General features: G+C 40.8%; 1 protein-coding gene across 3 annotated transcripts in view; it reads right to left on the minus strand.

The window, feature by feature from the left end:
- Positions 1 to 14771, minus strand: part of PDE3A (phosphodiesterase 3A) — a 219190-nt gene that overhangs the window by 19617 nt on the left and 184802 nt on the right. For all 3 annotated transcript variants that reach the window (XM_071422078.1, XM_071422079.1, XM_071422080.1), the window contains 7 exons: positions 12585 to 12700; positions 10041 to 10260; positions 7654 to 7739; positions 7031 to 7200; positions 5979 to 6116; positions 1937 to 2048; positions 600 to 713 (listed from right to left, as the gene is read on the minus strand). In XM_071422078.1, coding sequence (XP_071278179.1) covers positions 600 to 713; positions 1937 to 2048; positions 5979 to 6116; positions 7031 to 7200; positions 7654 to 7739; positions 10041 to 10260; positions 12585 to 12700 — 956 coding nt within the window. The remainder of the gene's footprint in view (positions 1 to 599; positions 714 to 1936; positions 2049 to 5978; positions 6117 to 7030; positions 7201 to 7653; positions 7740 to 10040; positions 10261 to 12584; positions 12701 to 14771) is intronic.

The following is a 14771-nucleotide window of genomic DNA, read 5'->3' on the forward strand; positions in this document are numbered from 1 at the left end:
CCATACTGAACACGGAGAAGTTAATATAAAAATGCAAGAAGAACAGCTTCCTGTAGTGAGCAATCATAAAACAGAAGAAGAGTGGTCTTGTAAAGCAATTGCCAGATGGTAAAAAGAGATAGAGAGGAAAAGCAAAGAACACTTCATGATAGCCAAGCAGTGGCAAGTGCACAGCACTGCCTGCATGCCCCAGAAATTGTAGAATAGCAAAACAATGAAGGGTTTAGGGATTTAAAGAAGGGTTTAAGGATTTAAATCTACAGTGCCTCTGATACAGCCCTGAAAAGCACTAATAATGCAGTTTTCCTAGGAAAAAACCTTTTGCAAATATCAAATGGTAACAAAGATCTGTCATTAAAGGTGACCACAAAGGCTTGCATTCACACATCATTAAATGTGAAGTATTAGGTTTTGGAGGAACAATTCCATTCCTTCAAAGTTACACAAACACACCGGAACACCTTCAACACCCATTGTGCTACTGAACTTCCACACTGTGTTACAGACTGCAAAAAAATTCTACATGCAATCCCCAGCTGTTGCCTTTCTGACAGCAAATTTCATCAGAGAAACTTGAGGATGATGACATTTAAATATACCTGAATCACTGGCCGAGCCGTGGTCATTGATGACAGTGGGGAGTCCCGGGATGGGCTGGGTTGTGAGGTACCACACGGCGTGCAGCACATCCGTGGCATGGATTCGGTTGTGATCTGTGATGGGGAGAAAACCAGGCAGCTGTAAAACACCAGGCATTGCTGACAGAGGGCTGCCAGCACCATCTAGTGGTACCGTGTGCCAAAATCCAGCAGAGACAAAAACCAACATCAGCACGAGCAGCAGAACTGCTTTTGCCTTTTTCACAGAAATGAAAAAAAGAAAGATAATTTGATTTTGTATTAGAAAGAGATTCTTCTTTAGTAGAAAAAAAAAACACTTAAGAAAAAAACCAAGGAAATGTAATTCTAGGTTCATAAAAATCCCAGAGACTCTATGAATAGTTAAATGTTTCAAACAGAAAGGAATGGCTTCAGCAGAACAGGCTGTGGGACTTCCATCTCCGACCTTCTCAGGCTGTGATCTGCTGCTTTGGATCCCTGATCCAGCTCAAACACAAGGAAAGGATCAAAACTGGGGCTCTCATTTTCCCAGAACAGACTCTAAACCACCTGGCTGAAGGCATTTTCAAGTAGCTTTCCTTAAATCCCTCCCACTGCTCCAACTGGTATTTAATATTTGACAGAGAGACTACATGACTTATAATGATTTCTCCCACATTTTTCTGCAAGTGTAGAGAAAACAGGGTGTTCTGTGTTCCTCAGTGCTGGGTTTATCTGCCACTAAAATGGGTAATAACTCTTTCCTCTTGGAGAAACAAGTGTCTTTTGCAGCTGAAGCACTTTGATAAATTTGATTTGAATTAGTAAATACTTTGGGGATGCCTGAAAACAGGTTTTTCAGGGAATAAATGATTCCCACTGAAAAACATCAGCTAAGCTGTAGTAACAGAACGGGGTTCACTCATGTTTTGGGCATATTTTTTCTGCTTATAAAACTCATCTCCTTTGGTAGCATAGCACTGCTACTGTGTAAAAGTCCAAGTTGCCTTTAGGGGGTTAAATGTTTCAAGAACCTCCAACCCAACCGGAGCACTGGGGTACATTTGCATTATCAGGAAACAGTCTTTACTAATAATAGCTTTATATGATTTCTGGCAGATTTTGCCATGAATTATGAAACAGTGTAAAAGATGAAATACAAAGAAAAAAAGATGACCCGCTGTGGTTCAGCACCAGCCTCTGCCTAGACATCCACTTGGTCATGATGTACTGGAGGAAAAAATATAGCTTTATAATGCCAGAAGGCTTCAATACAAAATCCCCAAAACTTGAGGGAAGCATCAGTTAGTGCCAGGAATTTTAAAATTTTTACTTACAAGGTATCTCTCGGTATCCACACTCCAAGGCATGAAAGTAGTTCATAAATTCCCTCACTGGTATTTTAAAGGTTTCAAACAGCCCCATGTCATCAAAAAGCCTGTATGATACCTGAAAGAAAAAAACCAACAAAAAAAACTATGTTGCTAAGTAGATGAGAAAAACTCTACAAATTAGATATAACACTCCTTAGCCTGAATTACCCCATAAAAATCTGCTTTTCTGGGAGTGTTTTCCCAAATCCTTGGCTCAAATCAATTCCCAGAAAAGGAAGAAGCAGCAAAGGACTGACAGAAGGCAGAACCACGTGGCTCCTATGCATTGTGTCCTTGCTTTCTCTCCAGTTTTGGTGGTGAAATGATAAAAATGACTCCACCAGGATATCAGGGGCAGCAAATAGCTCAGGAGGCAGAGAGCATTCTCTAAGCATTCCTGCACCCAAGGTGACTCTAAACATCCAGGAGAGGAGGTACTGGGAAGGAGAGTGCAATGGGTGAGTGAGGAGGTGCTCAGGAGAGATGAATGCTCAGAAACGTAGGCAGCAGCTGACACAAAATGGGCACTTCTGAAGACAAGTTTGAACTTGACATACCAAATATTGGGACAGACTAAAATCACTGCCTGATCTTTTCACTCCTGTTGCAAATTGAACCTTAAAGCCTTGCAGAATCTTTATTTATTTACTGCTCTTAGCTAAATTCCTTGGAGGACACGTGCAAAGTTTAGATTTGCTGTTCCCTTCTCAGTTCCTGCAGTCAGCCCTCTCTCAGCCCTATTTATTTATCTCATGTGTTTGCTTCCTTCAGACATGTGTTCCTTAGAAACTGCTGCCATCCAGTCTGTGGCTCTGACAAATTCCTCCCAAGGCTGCTGTGTTATTCCCAGGAATATCCCTTCTCCCATGTGTGGTGATGAGAGAGCCAAATGATCCTTCTGTCATCCTGCAGGGACCATCTCAGAGGGCCTGCAGTGATGCCACCCTGCCTCTGACACTGCTCCTGTGCTGCCAGCATTGAAGCACCCCCACTTTTCTCTATAAAATAAATATAATAAATATATATTTGTGGAAACCCAGGGCACTGGGAACATTTCTCTGTCTGCTCTGGGGTGCCCTGACCCCCAGGGCAGCACTGACTCTGACCCTCATTCATGGAGAAAGTTTCCTGGACTTCAAGATAGACTGGAATCCACAAAAGTGTGAAATAGATTATAGAGAGTAGTGCAGGTGCATCACTGGGTGAGAAATTGAGGGTTTGGGATTTTTAGAATGATGTGGATGGAAGCAAGATGGAGGGCACAGGCTGTTGTCCTGGGTTTCTTCTTCATGCTTCTTCTTCCTCCTTCTTCATGGCTTTGGGTGGCATTTTGTAATTGGGCAGAAAAGTCCCCACTGGGGCTCTGTGGGATCAGTTATTGGGTTAAAAGGGAAAATAATCCAGGTGTCAATTCTTAATTGGACAGTTTAGTCTTAAAAGACCTTGTACCAAGAGATTGTTGGCCATTTTGTGCCTTCTAATGAAAAGCTGCTGAGCTCACAGTAGTGAGGCTGTTTTACTGATAAGAAACAATAAACACCTGAGTGTGAACATGAAACACTGTCTCAAACTCCTTCAATCCAGACCCAGAGAAACCCACAACTGGTACCACCACATATACTGGCCCAGCAATAAAAGCTAAACCACAGGTTTTAGTCTTCCAGGAGCTGTAAGAAAAGTGTTAAGTGTGACTGAAGATATTATTGAATTTTATGGCCTCTTATGAAGCAACAGCTGAGTTCTGAGAGCTTGGCTCTGTTTCTGAAACGAGATTGAATTTATGCTCCTCTCTGAACCCTCTCATGCACATTTGTCACTGCCACATTGACTGGGCTTGCCACTCCAGTTTGCACAGATGCTTTCATGGCTTCTGACTGGTTTGGGGTCTTTTCATATGTCTAAATCAATTTAACATTCCACAAAGAAGGAACAGATATCTCAAGCAGCTTCAAAGATGCTAAGCCAGCATTTGCCTTCTAAACTGAATGCTTCCCTGGAGGCATGTGTCAACTCTGCTTTGTTCCATCTCATAAATTTAACCTAGCATGGCAAACATAGTTAATTCAGCTTTTTAATTTACTTTTTTTTTTTTAATGGGTTAGTCCATTTGATAGCAAAATACTGAGAATAAGTCATTAGAGCTTTTGTTTACCTTTGTTAATAATATCCCAGGATTTAGAAATCAAATCAGGAAAAAAAATAGTGCTTTTGGCTGAAAAAAAAATTTATTTTCGTTTCCTGATTTCTGAAAATAATTTCATTAGCAACATCTGAGTAGGTGGGGGTAATAAGGATCTCTATTTTGTGAACAAGGTAGAACTTGCTATATTCTTCTTTTAGGGAGAGGGAGTTATAAACAGCTGTTACAGAAAATGTTGGATTTTCATCACAAATATTAAACCTTCTCTATATTTTATTTCTCAAGCCTCATTTTGTGGAACTGTGAAGGGGAGAACATGTTGAGAACCTGTGCAAAAACCACATTTTGGGAAGTAGAGTGAGGAGCTTTAGTGCAATATGAGGGAAGCACAGAGGACTTGTGTCCAGAGGTACAGAAGCCCATGCAGCTTGGTCAAGTGCTTAAAGCCTACAGAGGGACCCAGGTAAAACCAGAACAAATTCTGGCTCATCCAAACTGTTCTTTATGCCATTAAAAGAAAGTTCTGGTTTTCCTCATGTTTCATTCATCATTCTATTATCATTCCATGCTATGAGAAAGATGAGCACTATGATCTAGAAGAGCATTTCACACATCACACACTCACTGTCCAATGCAAAAGTGCCTCAGTGACCATCACTGAATTTATTCACCAAATATATTCAATATCCACGGTTTGCCTATTTCTCTAAAATGAACCTAGAGATTTGGCAGGCTGGTCAAACTCAGATGTTGCTTGCCAAGCTACAGAACACAAAAAGGCAGAGCACAGAATAAATCTGAATTCATGCCATGGTTTTCCTTGTTGACCACCAGATAATTGAATCTAGCTGAATAATAGGTAACCACCAAGGGACTGTGGTTTGATCCAGCATTCTCTGGAGCTTGTTACACTGAAATCTGCCTGACACACTGACCTCTGTGTTTCTGGGGGGGTGATAACTGTACCACATTGTACCAATTAACTTTATCTCTTCTTTCCAGCACTCATCACTACATAATGCCTTGTAAAGTGATCCTCACTCAGTCTGATTCTCTAGGGCTTTTTTTCCCTTTCATCCCTAAATAATAATAAAAATAATTACTTGCTTTTCCAGTTTAATATTCTTCAATACTTTTATAAGAAAAAATGACTAATTTGTCAGTGTGCCAGGAAAAGGGGCATAACAGAGTAGAAAGTTCAGCCAAGAAAGTGGTTATGGTAGGTCACACCGATCTTGCTGGGCAGGCACAGGCTGTGTCAGTAACTGAATCAAACCCACAGGAAGGAATAAAAACCTGAGAGCTGAAAGAAAGACTAGTAAGCTCTCCCAACTCATAGCAAATCTTCCCTACATAATATTATATGAATTTTCTCTTAAAGTTCAGATTCTTAAAAATGGGGGAATCTAGCAAGAATTCTTTCTACCCCCACTTCCTCAAAGCTTGCTTTCTTGCCCAGCCTGAAATCTGAAACATTTCTGGGATCTTATACTGAAATCTTCAGTATAAAAGAGGACCAAACTCTGTATATCTTGCTTCCACTGAACATATTACTGTTTAGCCCTCCCATGCTAAACCCCATGAGAAATCCTTTCCCAAGGAACTCAGTAAGGGCTGGAAGTATCTCAAGAGAATATTCAGAAGAGCAGAGAGCAGACAGCAAAATAGGTGCGTGATTTATCTTTCACATTTTTAAATTTAAAAGTAAGGATATTCAAAAGTAAAGAATATAATGAGACAGAGTTCATGTTGTCAGCTTTGAATTAGGTGTCAGGGATCATCAGCTTGTAAGGAAAATGGTTTTTAACATGTCTGTGTCTAAATCTGCCAACATTTAGACCCTGCAGACAAGGTGCACCCTCTCACCTGACTGAGAATCCGACCGCATTTCTTCCCAATTTTTTCCACCAAATCAAAGATTGGGAAGTTCCAACTATTTAGCTGCTCCATCAAGGGATCCAAGTTGTCCATAACCAGGGGCTCAGGAGCCAGTACAGGCTTGTCCTGCACCAGAAATCAGAAAAAAGGGATTGTTAGTTCAGCAAAGCATCTCAAGCAAAAATTGATGCTTTTGAAAGCTGAAGTCACATTAGCATCATGTGTAAGTCTGTAGTACTTCACTCAGCTTGGATAGATGTCCTCATTTCTTGCAGCCCTGCAGCTACTCACTCTCCTTTGTAATGTGTTTCACTTGAATGGATAGGAAATTCTGTTTATGAAACAGCAGTGCCTGCACTTAGCATTGAGACTCATTCATTCATTCACTCCTGGGAATCATTCACTCATTTCCAAGGGAGGCTGCCTTCATTGTGAAATTCACTGTGGTGCAGAGAGAAAAGCTCCCAGCTTCTGCTTCTGCATCAGGACCCATTCACTACACTCTAGCATGCCTAACAGAGCTCAGTCCAAGTGAAGATTTGTAGTCCTTAAATTGAAACCTCTCTGTCTTTCAAGGTCTGCAAATAAAAGTTGGGTTGTGCCCCTCCTTTCACATTTCCCCCTGTATACTCCCTGGAATTTCATTTTACTTAGAAACTGGAGATGAGTAAATGCCAGAACATTTCAAGCAAAATGCTTTCTCTCAGCATGTCCAACTCCAGCAGATTACAATAAATTTTTCAAGAGCTCCTGCCAACTGCAGATTATTAATTCAGTTGTACAACAGGCTGTGGAAAACTTAACTAAACAGAGCTTTCCTCTGCATCTCAACCAAGCTTACAGCTGAATGCTGAGAGACAATCATCACTTGTTCATCACACGGCAACATTTGTTCTTTAAGACAATAATACCTTGCAGCACCCTTAGACCACAGTGGGGATCTGGGTATTTGGTTAGTTTGATTTTGATTTTGGTTTTTTGTCCCCCTCAGTGTCAGCATATACTCATTCTGTTGTGCTGGGGGAACTTAGAGGAGCTACCTCAGGTGGTGTCAAGGGATGCAGGATGATGGTCTCAGGTGTGTAGGACCTACAGCCAGATCCCTTCTGTGGCTGCTCCTTGGAGCAATCCGTGTCGTCGTCATTCTGCACGATGTCACTGCTGTCGCTGTTGTTGGTCTCGTAGTCAGAGGTGGCTTGGGCAGGATCCTCTGCAAACACAAATCACAAACTTGTGCTGTGAACAGCAAGGGTTTCATGGAAGTCAGCCTGTGACCTTCTGAGTAACAGCAACAGGAGCTCTGACTCATAGTACATATGTGCTGCTTGGCTGGCTCTGAAGTTGCACAATCTGTCCAAGGGCATTAAAGATTTACCCTGCAGCATGTAAAAAATGGCAGCAGGGAATGAAGAGAGAAAAAATTCTGAGGACCATTATTTAAGTAAATTGAGGGGAACAGTATCTCCTTATAATTTAACTCCATAAGCATTTTGTACATGTTGTACAGAGGAAAAGGGAAGGAGCATTTGGACATGAAATTGTCAAAGACAATTTGTATGGACTCACCTGGGTGTGCTCTCCTTTTATGACAGACAACCTCGTCTGCCCTTTTAGTGGATAATTACTTAATTTGAGGGAACAAGGTGTTTTGACAAAGAATTACCTGTTCTGTTCAGGGTGTGTGTAGTAGCATCATTTCTATTTAGTGTCCCATCACCAGCTTCTATTTGATTGTAGGGTCTGCCACAGCTGAAATACATCAAGAAACACAGACAATATGAAGAACCACGTGCCTTAGACAGTCCTGTGTAAAAGGATTTCCCACTGGCAGTGTGAGATTATGTCTTACAGTGTAAGTCATGGTCCTGGGTATGTTCTCCAGACAAAATCACAGGAGAGTGATAAAGTTTTATTGGATCTTGAGACAAAAATACAGAAAGACCTTGGATTAACTGCCCACCACCATTAAATTTGTGAATTTATGTTTTCAGCAGAAAACTTGAACCATGTGATTTCTTTAAATGATTTTTTTTATTATTCTGTAAGTATACCAGCACAAAATAAACCCCCTAGTTCTATATTACAGATGCCCTATAAAGATGAATTAAAATTATGAAACTGTGCCAGAGTCCCATACAATCTTGCAGAATTCAGTTTGAACACAGTCATGATCTGGCTTCACTCTTCTTGCCTAAAATTTGAATATGTTCCTCCTAAGGAGGAAAATTATATTTTATCATTAATTCAGTGACAGCATTCCAAGTACATAAGAACCAAGAGGGCAGAATTTGCTTCATCATTTCCAGAACAGAAACACATTTTGGGAGGGATCACAGTATGATGACCTTTTAAAATGACTGGCTCTTCCCTTCCATTAAATAGCTTTATTCCTTGTCTATAGTTCCCTTTAAACCCTAATTACAGCCTGACATTTTCTCTGATTTAAGTCAGCATTTTGTGGCACATCCTATATATAACTGTCTTCAGAAAGCAACTATTACAGAATTATTTGAATTGGTCAAACTTTTTACTAGAACCTTTGCACCATTTTAAGTTCAATATATAAAAATGGCTTAACTCCTGGGCCAGTTAGCTTTTGGCTGGGTCATACAAACATATCCTGGAGCTGGGTATGCCCTGCAAACATCATGAGTTCCTGAAAGACTTCCAGATTAAAATGCTCATCTGTATTCAATGATACCTGTAGTGCATAGCCAAGCAAATAAATCTTGTGTCAGTCAGGTAGATAAACAAGATGAAAAAAGTATTAATTTCATTACTATCTTCAACAACCTTACATTGATTCTTTTTTGACATTTTTAATGCAACTCTTAACTGTTCTTTTTAATAGAAATCTTCCAGAATGAATGCCACTTGTGAAATAACTGTATTTTGTTGAAGTGGTAATAAAGGCACAGCTTAATAACACTGCAGCACCTTTATGCTATGTTTCTGTTGCATAATACAGTTTTAATTTCAAATGAACCTCTCCAAATCCCAGTTTTGGTATACCTTTGGAAAACTCTTAAAAGCACTTAAATTTTTATTTAGTCGTCTAAATCCATCTCAAACTCCAGTGAGGATGACTCCCTTGAGCAAAGTTGCAGTCTCAATTTTGACTTTCTCACAGCCACTTCCTGGCCTTGGACACAGCACACTGAGACACATCCAAAATCATGTGACTGAAGGCAGAAACGAAAAACTATTTCCAAAGAGAGTCAAACTTGATAGTGCCCTCTGCTGGCTGGCCACTCGTGCTATGGCCAAAAGCAACATCTGGTGAGCAAAGCAGCCTTGAAATTGCACTGGAACAGGCTTGGGAGTACCAGTGTTTTCCACTGTTCTGAACTGGACACATACTGCAAACTCCAGCAATTTCATTTAGCAACTGAGTCCTTTCTGAGAAGACAAGCAGAACAACTTTCTTTCCAAAAAAGCTAATTTTGCAAAGCAGGTCTGGTTTGTGTTCCCTAATAAAGGGGTCCTTTAAAGTAAGAAATTAAACTGTGTTACTGGAGCTCTTAGCAGTACAAAGAACTCATCTGCAGTTGATTTCTAGAAAAAAAAAATCCCCATAGTATCAAATCTTACTCTTCCTAGGGAAGACAGGACCCACTCCTCCTGAGAGAAGGCTCAAAATCACAGTCTTTAGGCATTGCTGGCCCCAGCAGTCAGATTTTTTCTATGCACATCAGATGCCTGCTGTGCAAGCCTTGGCTGTGACCTAAAGGTGACTGCTCATGTCAAGGGCATGGCTCCAGAAACACAAGCTGCAAACATGAAATCCAACTTTGGGATCTGCAGGTCATTGACCAAGAATTTGTTTAGGAATCAGGCTGTCCACCTGACAGGAGCAATAAACATAGCCAACAGTCTCCCACTTTAAAAGTATTTTGTAGCATTGATCTACACATTTACTGAAGTACTATAAACCTGAAAAATCAATACAAACACTGTAGCAAATCACAAAAAACTTGTATGTGGGCCAATAGAACAAGTTCATGAGAACAGTGTGAAATGATTGCAAGTCATGTCAAATGATCATCTTACCTGCTGCAGATGATGGAGGGGCTGGTAACAGGGTCTGACAGGCTAGGTGCACTCTGAGTAGAAGTTAAGACTTTGTGTGGCTTTAGGCCCTGCTTGGTGTCAGTGTCTGTGGGCTCTGGAAATGACACAGAAGATGTTTTCCCAGTAGGACTCGTGGCAGGCGTCCCCTGAATCGGCGAATGGCACGGGGAGGTGAGAGGTGAAATATTTGGTGGGATACCTGGCCAAGGACAAGAGGAGTCTTATCAATTATCAGGAGTGGCAGATGCTCGTATTAGTTCACTGTGCAGAAATACTCTTCTTGAGATGCACCAGCATAGTTTCCAAAACCAAAATAGATAACAGAATTCCCTTCTCCACCCTGAGCCAAGCCCAGGGCTGTCACAGAGTGAGGAACTTCCATTGCTATCAGCCACTTTTACCTGCTGAAGATCTGGCCCAAAATACAAAGCATATTTTCCCTGGTGAGCAGGATGCACTGAGTGGACAGGCATAAAATGACAGAGGAGTTTGTGGCACCACTGCTGGTATCAACATGTGCTGGCGACAGAGACACAGCCCAAAAAAGCAGCTCCCAGAGCCATCTGCAGCTTCTCTCTCACCATCACTAAAGCAGGGTCAAGGAAGGCTCACACACATTCCTAGAAAATTTGGATTTCTACATGTTTGAAGACTAGCAATAGAGCAAAAAGAGCAATTTTTAGTAGTCATACATTATACAATACTGCACCTCAGGGGCATTTCTCAAAGATTTTGGCCTTGACCTTCAGCTTGAGTTTATTTTTCTATTTCTATTGCTCACTAAGGTAGAACTGCAACCATTTCAGCATTCTGAACTAGAATACAGAAACTGCCAGTATCCACATGTGCAACACCAGCAAGATGTAGTTCGCTCTGTCCCTTACTCCACCTGAGCACCACTGCCAAGGTGAAATGCATCCAGTGTTTAAACAAAGTGCTGCCTTCTCCTGGAATCCACTTTACAATTCCTAGTCTCAGACAAAACAAGACTCAAAGTGCAGAAGAGCAAACTTCATCTATCTTGAAAGGAAAGGCATTCAGTTAGCTCCTGTTCTGAAGTCTGCAGGAACTCAGCCCCAGTTAATTGACCACATTCATATTCAAAGCCAAAGGATAGCAAGGCCTTAGGAACTTGAAGGGGTTTTATGTTTCAATTTTGCCCCCTATCTAAATGCATTCCAGACACAAAAATTGTCTTAAAACAAGTCAATATGTTGATCTAAGTTTATGAAACATTAACCTTGCAGGATATACATGTACACTTCCAATGTTTTTTCCCTGATAGAAACTTGCTGTGATAAGAGGCTAAAATATGATTTACTGTTGACAATCCAAGAGTTTAAAAAAAGAAAAAAATCTGATAGTTTCTGAGCTGTAATTTGGAACTATCCAGCATCTTTGTTTTGATTAAGGGTATTTCTTCAGGAAATGTGGTATGTATTTAGTGTCTTAATTCAATGATTGCAAGTAGGATGTAATGCCAGTCTTGAGATCAGAACACTACAGCCTTCAGAGCAATTAAAATGTTATCAGATGGCCATGACAGAGGGAAGTGGCTTTAAAACACAGAAAACCTCTGTTTCACATTTATGAATTCATTGAGATATCAGTTTTCCATCCACCGAAAATGTGTCTTTAAAAACATTTCACAGTCTGTTAGTTGCACAGAGGATTGAGTTGGATTATTGTCTATCTTTGAGATATATGTTACCAAGTAATATTCACAATTCATAGAGGATGCAATACACACGGTCTTTCAACAATTTGAAACAAATCCTGAGAATTTAAACAGCACTTCTCACAATAATGTCTCTAACCACAGCAAGCTTTGTACTGCTGGCAGAGATCCAGTCTCTTGAAATATTTTTTGTTGTGTGTACTCTTGGGGTTTTTTTAAGAAAGTAATTTACCAGGGAAGGTAAACACAAATAAAATTACCAGAAAAAAAGCAAAATTTTTTTCAATAATCCAACATTCAGCCATTTACTGGCAAAAGCGAGAGAAAACGTGTCTTGCTACAGCAAAGATTTTTTCACAATCAAGATAAGAGAAACATGAAAATACAAAGAGAGTTATTTAAGTACATCCATGCACTTAGGTCCTCCAGAACTACTTCAAATGTGCAGTGTTGAAGATATAAACAGATATAAACCAGTGACTTCAATGTGATGCAAAACTACATATGAAAACATTTGAGTTTTTTCCAAAATAGGAATACCTAGCAGTATTTTAAAATGTGATGATGAGATAGAAAAATTAAAAAAATTATCTCTCACAAACAACTTTTCCCGCATGTACACATCAGGGGGTTGAGTGGCCAATCAATACAGAATAAGAACTTGTTAATAACCACCAAAGTGATTGGCGAGAAAGCTCCTGACCAATTGGAGTCACACATGAGGTCTGCAAAACTGTACCAAAAAGTGAATAAAGACTGGGTTTTTTCCATCATGAAGAAAGCAGGGTCCATGTGATTGGTAGGCACAGTCAGGCCAGGCTGGCAGAGCTGGGGGTGCCACTCACCTTGGCGGCTCTGCCTTTTGGCATTCAGGTGGTTGGTGGAGGACACGGCGTAGGAGGTGGAGAAGGACCTGCTCTTGGTGATTGTCATCAGAATGGAGCTGTTCCAGGAGTCAGAGCTGCCAAACCAGAGCACAGAAAAGCAACATTCAATGCAGGAAAAAGCCTCCTTAGTGGCAGATCTTATCAAGTGAGGAGCTGCAGCAAGGAGTATGTGATACTGAGATAGCTCAAAATCTGGTGAGGGAAATGACATCCATGGGTTGGCTGCAGTGGTGTTTGTATCCCACCTTCAGCAAAAATATTTACAATGCAGCCAGTCCAGAGCTGGACTTCCCTCAGTGCTGAGACCTATTTGCCTTATTTACAAAAAGATGCCTTCATTATAGTGCTCTGACAGCACAAAGAGGCTCAAAAGTTGGCTTGAAATAAGTTAATTTATGTCCTCCTTTAACACCTCCTTAACAGAAAGAGCCAGAAGTGACACAAATTCTCAGCAGAACTTGAAACCCAGTGTCCTCAGCTGCTTGTGCCACAGCAGGCACACAGCAACCCTTGGGGCACTGGAGGAACTCCTCAGGAGGCTGGGGAGGACTGGAAGTATCCTGCATGGCTGTGCTTAATGGTATGACCCTTCATGCCCTAACCAGGTGAAATACCTGCTGAACTCCCCAAAAAATGCCTCTCTCAGAGCCTGGAGACATCAGGGCCAGAGAATTGTGCTGCAGGAATCCAGGTGCACGTGTCCTTGTGTGTGGGGAGCAGATTTTAGTCCCCTGCAGCAGCATGGGTTTATGATTTTAGCCTTTGGGTGGTAATTGTATGCCAGGAGAGGCCAAAATCTTCTACACAGCAAGAAAACTGTATTTATAATCACTTTCCTGAATGACACCCATCAAACGTCAGCTTCTTGCAGGGATGCAGCACTGGCTCTTATCAAGCTGTGAGCTCTCTGGACAAGTCTGCCAGGCTCCACATTTCTCCTCACAGCCTCTCATCCAAGGGATGAGATGACACTCAATGCTGAAGACAGACTTTTAAAGTAGCACAGCTCCAGCTGAGCTTGAAAAAAATAAACTTGAAGGAAAAAAAATCATTCTGAAAGAAAAAAGCATGTGGTGCTGTGTTACCTCTGCAAACATCTTGTTTTGGACTATAAGTACTACCTACGAAAATACTTGCTGGCTGTCTTCATGGGCCCAAATTCTTAAAATCTGTGATGAAGTGAGGCAAAGAAAGAATACAGATGTTTACAAGAAAAAAAAAAAAAAAAGATTTTGCTTTGTTTTTTCATTGTCATGAAGAATGTAACACACTGGCCCACTGAACAGTAAAATAACCCAATTCAAACCAAAAATCTCTGACCCGCATTCTTTGAGTTCCTGCAGAGGAATCACTTGATATAAAAGTGAGTGAAGGAAAGAATGTGGGAGCTCTATTATTTTTCCAGTATAATGTCTACCCAGTTCAGTGACATGGGGTTGGAAGAATACAGAATTACTAATCTCAAACTGACAGTTATGGGGGATTTTTGCAAATATGTGACTACAGAAATCCAGAAGTCATGTCCCACATTGTGAGGAACATGTTGCATGTTTTGTAACTAGAGAATCTGCCACAGGGCAATTCCAGTGTCAGCCTCTCTCCTACTGTTCAACTTATGAAATGTTTCTTTCTCTGTGACCAGTGGAGTGCTTGAATTTGGTACAGGGAAAGTGGCAGATAACCAAGATATATTTTTTCTCTTCAGCTCAAAATTCTTCTCCTTGAAAGCAGATCTCTCTTGGTCTGCCAACATTTTTAAAGCTAGACTTATAGGATTCATTTTCCCCCTTTCTGGAATACACATTGTTTCTCCTACTGTGAAAGAAGTAGTGCAAACAGTAGGCTGGGAGGCTTGACAGAGCTATAATTACACTACTGGCTATGACATTAAACATAAGAAGAATTGATAGCCTGCTTAGCTGGCTCCTCATGCAGAGTTATATAACAACCACAGGAAAGGACCAACAATAATATTTAATTGCTCTCCCTCTCCTTCCCATCTTGGGACACTTACACACTACGTGAGAGTGGGATCAACAGCATAAATCAAATGCACCCTAGGAACCACAGGTCTGGGAGTGAAGAACGTTTGCATTTGGTTACAGCTTCCTTATATTTACTTTTACTGAGGCAGATGGGACTTCT

Source organism: Agelaius tricolor, unplaced genomic scaffold, assembly GCF_023055355.1.
Source record: "Agelaius tricolor isolate 1412-34295 unplaced genomic scaffold, bAgeTri1.0.p SCAF_3, whole genome shotgun sequence".
NCBI classification, from domain to species: Eukaryota; Metazoa; Chordata; class Aves; order Passeriformes; family Icteridae; genus Agelaius; species Agelaius tricolor.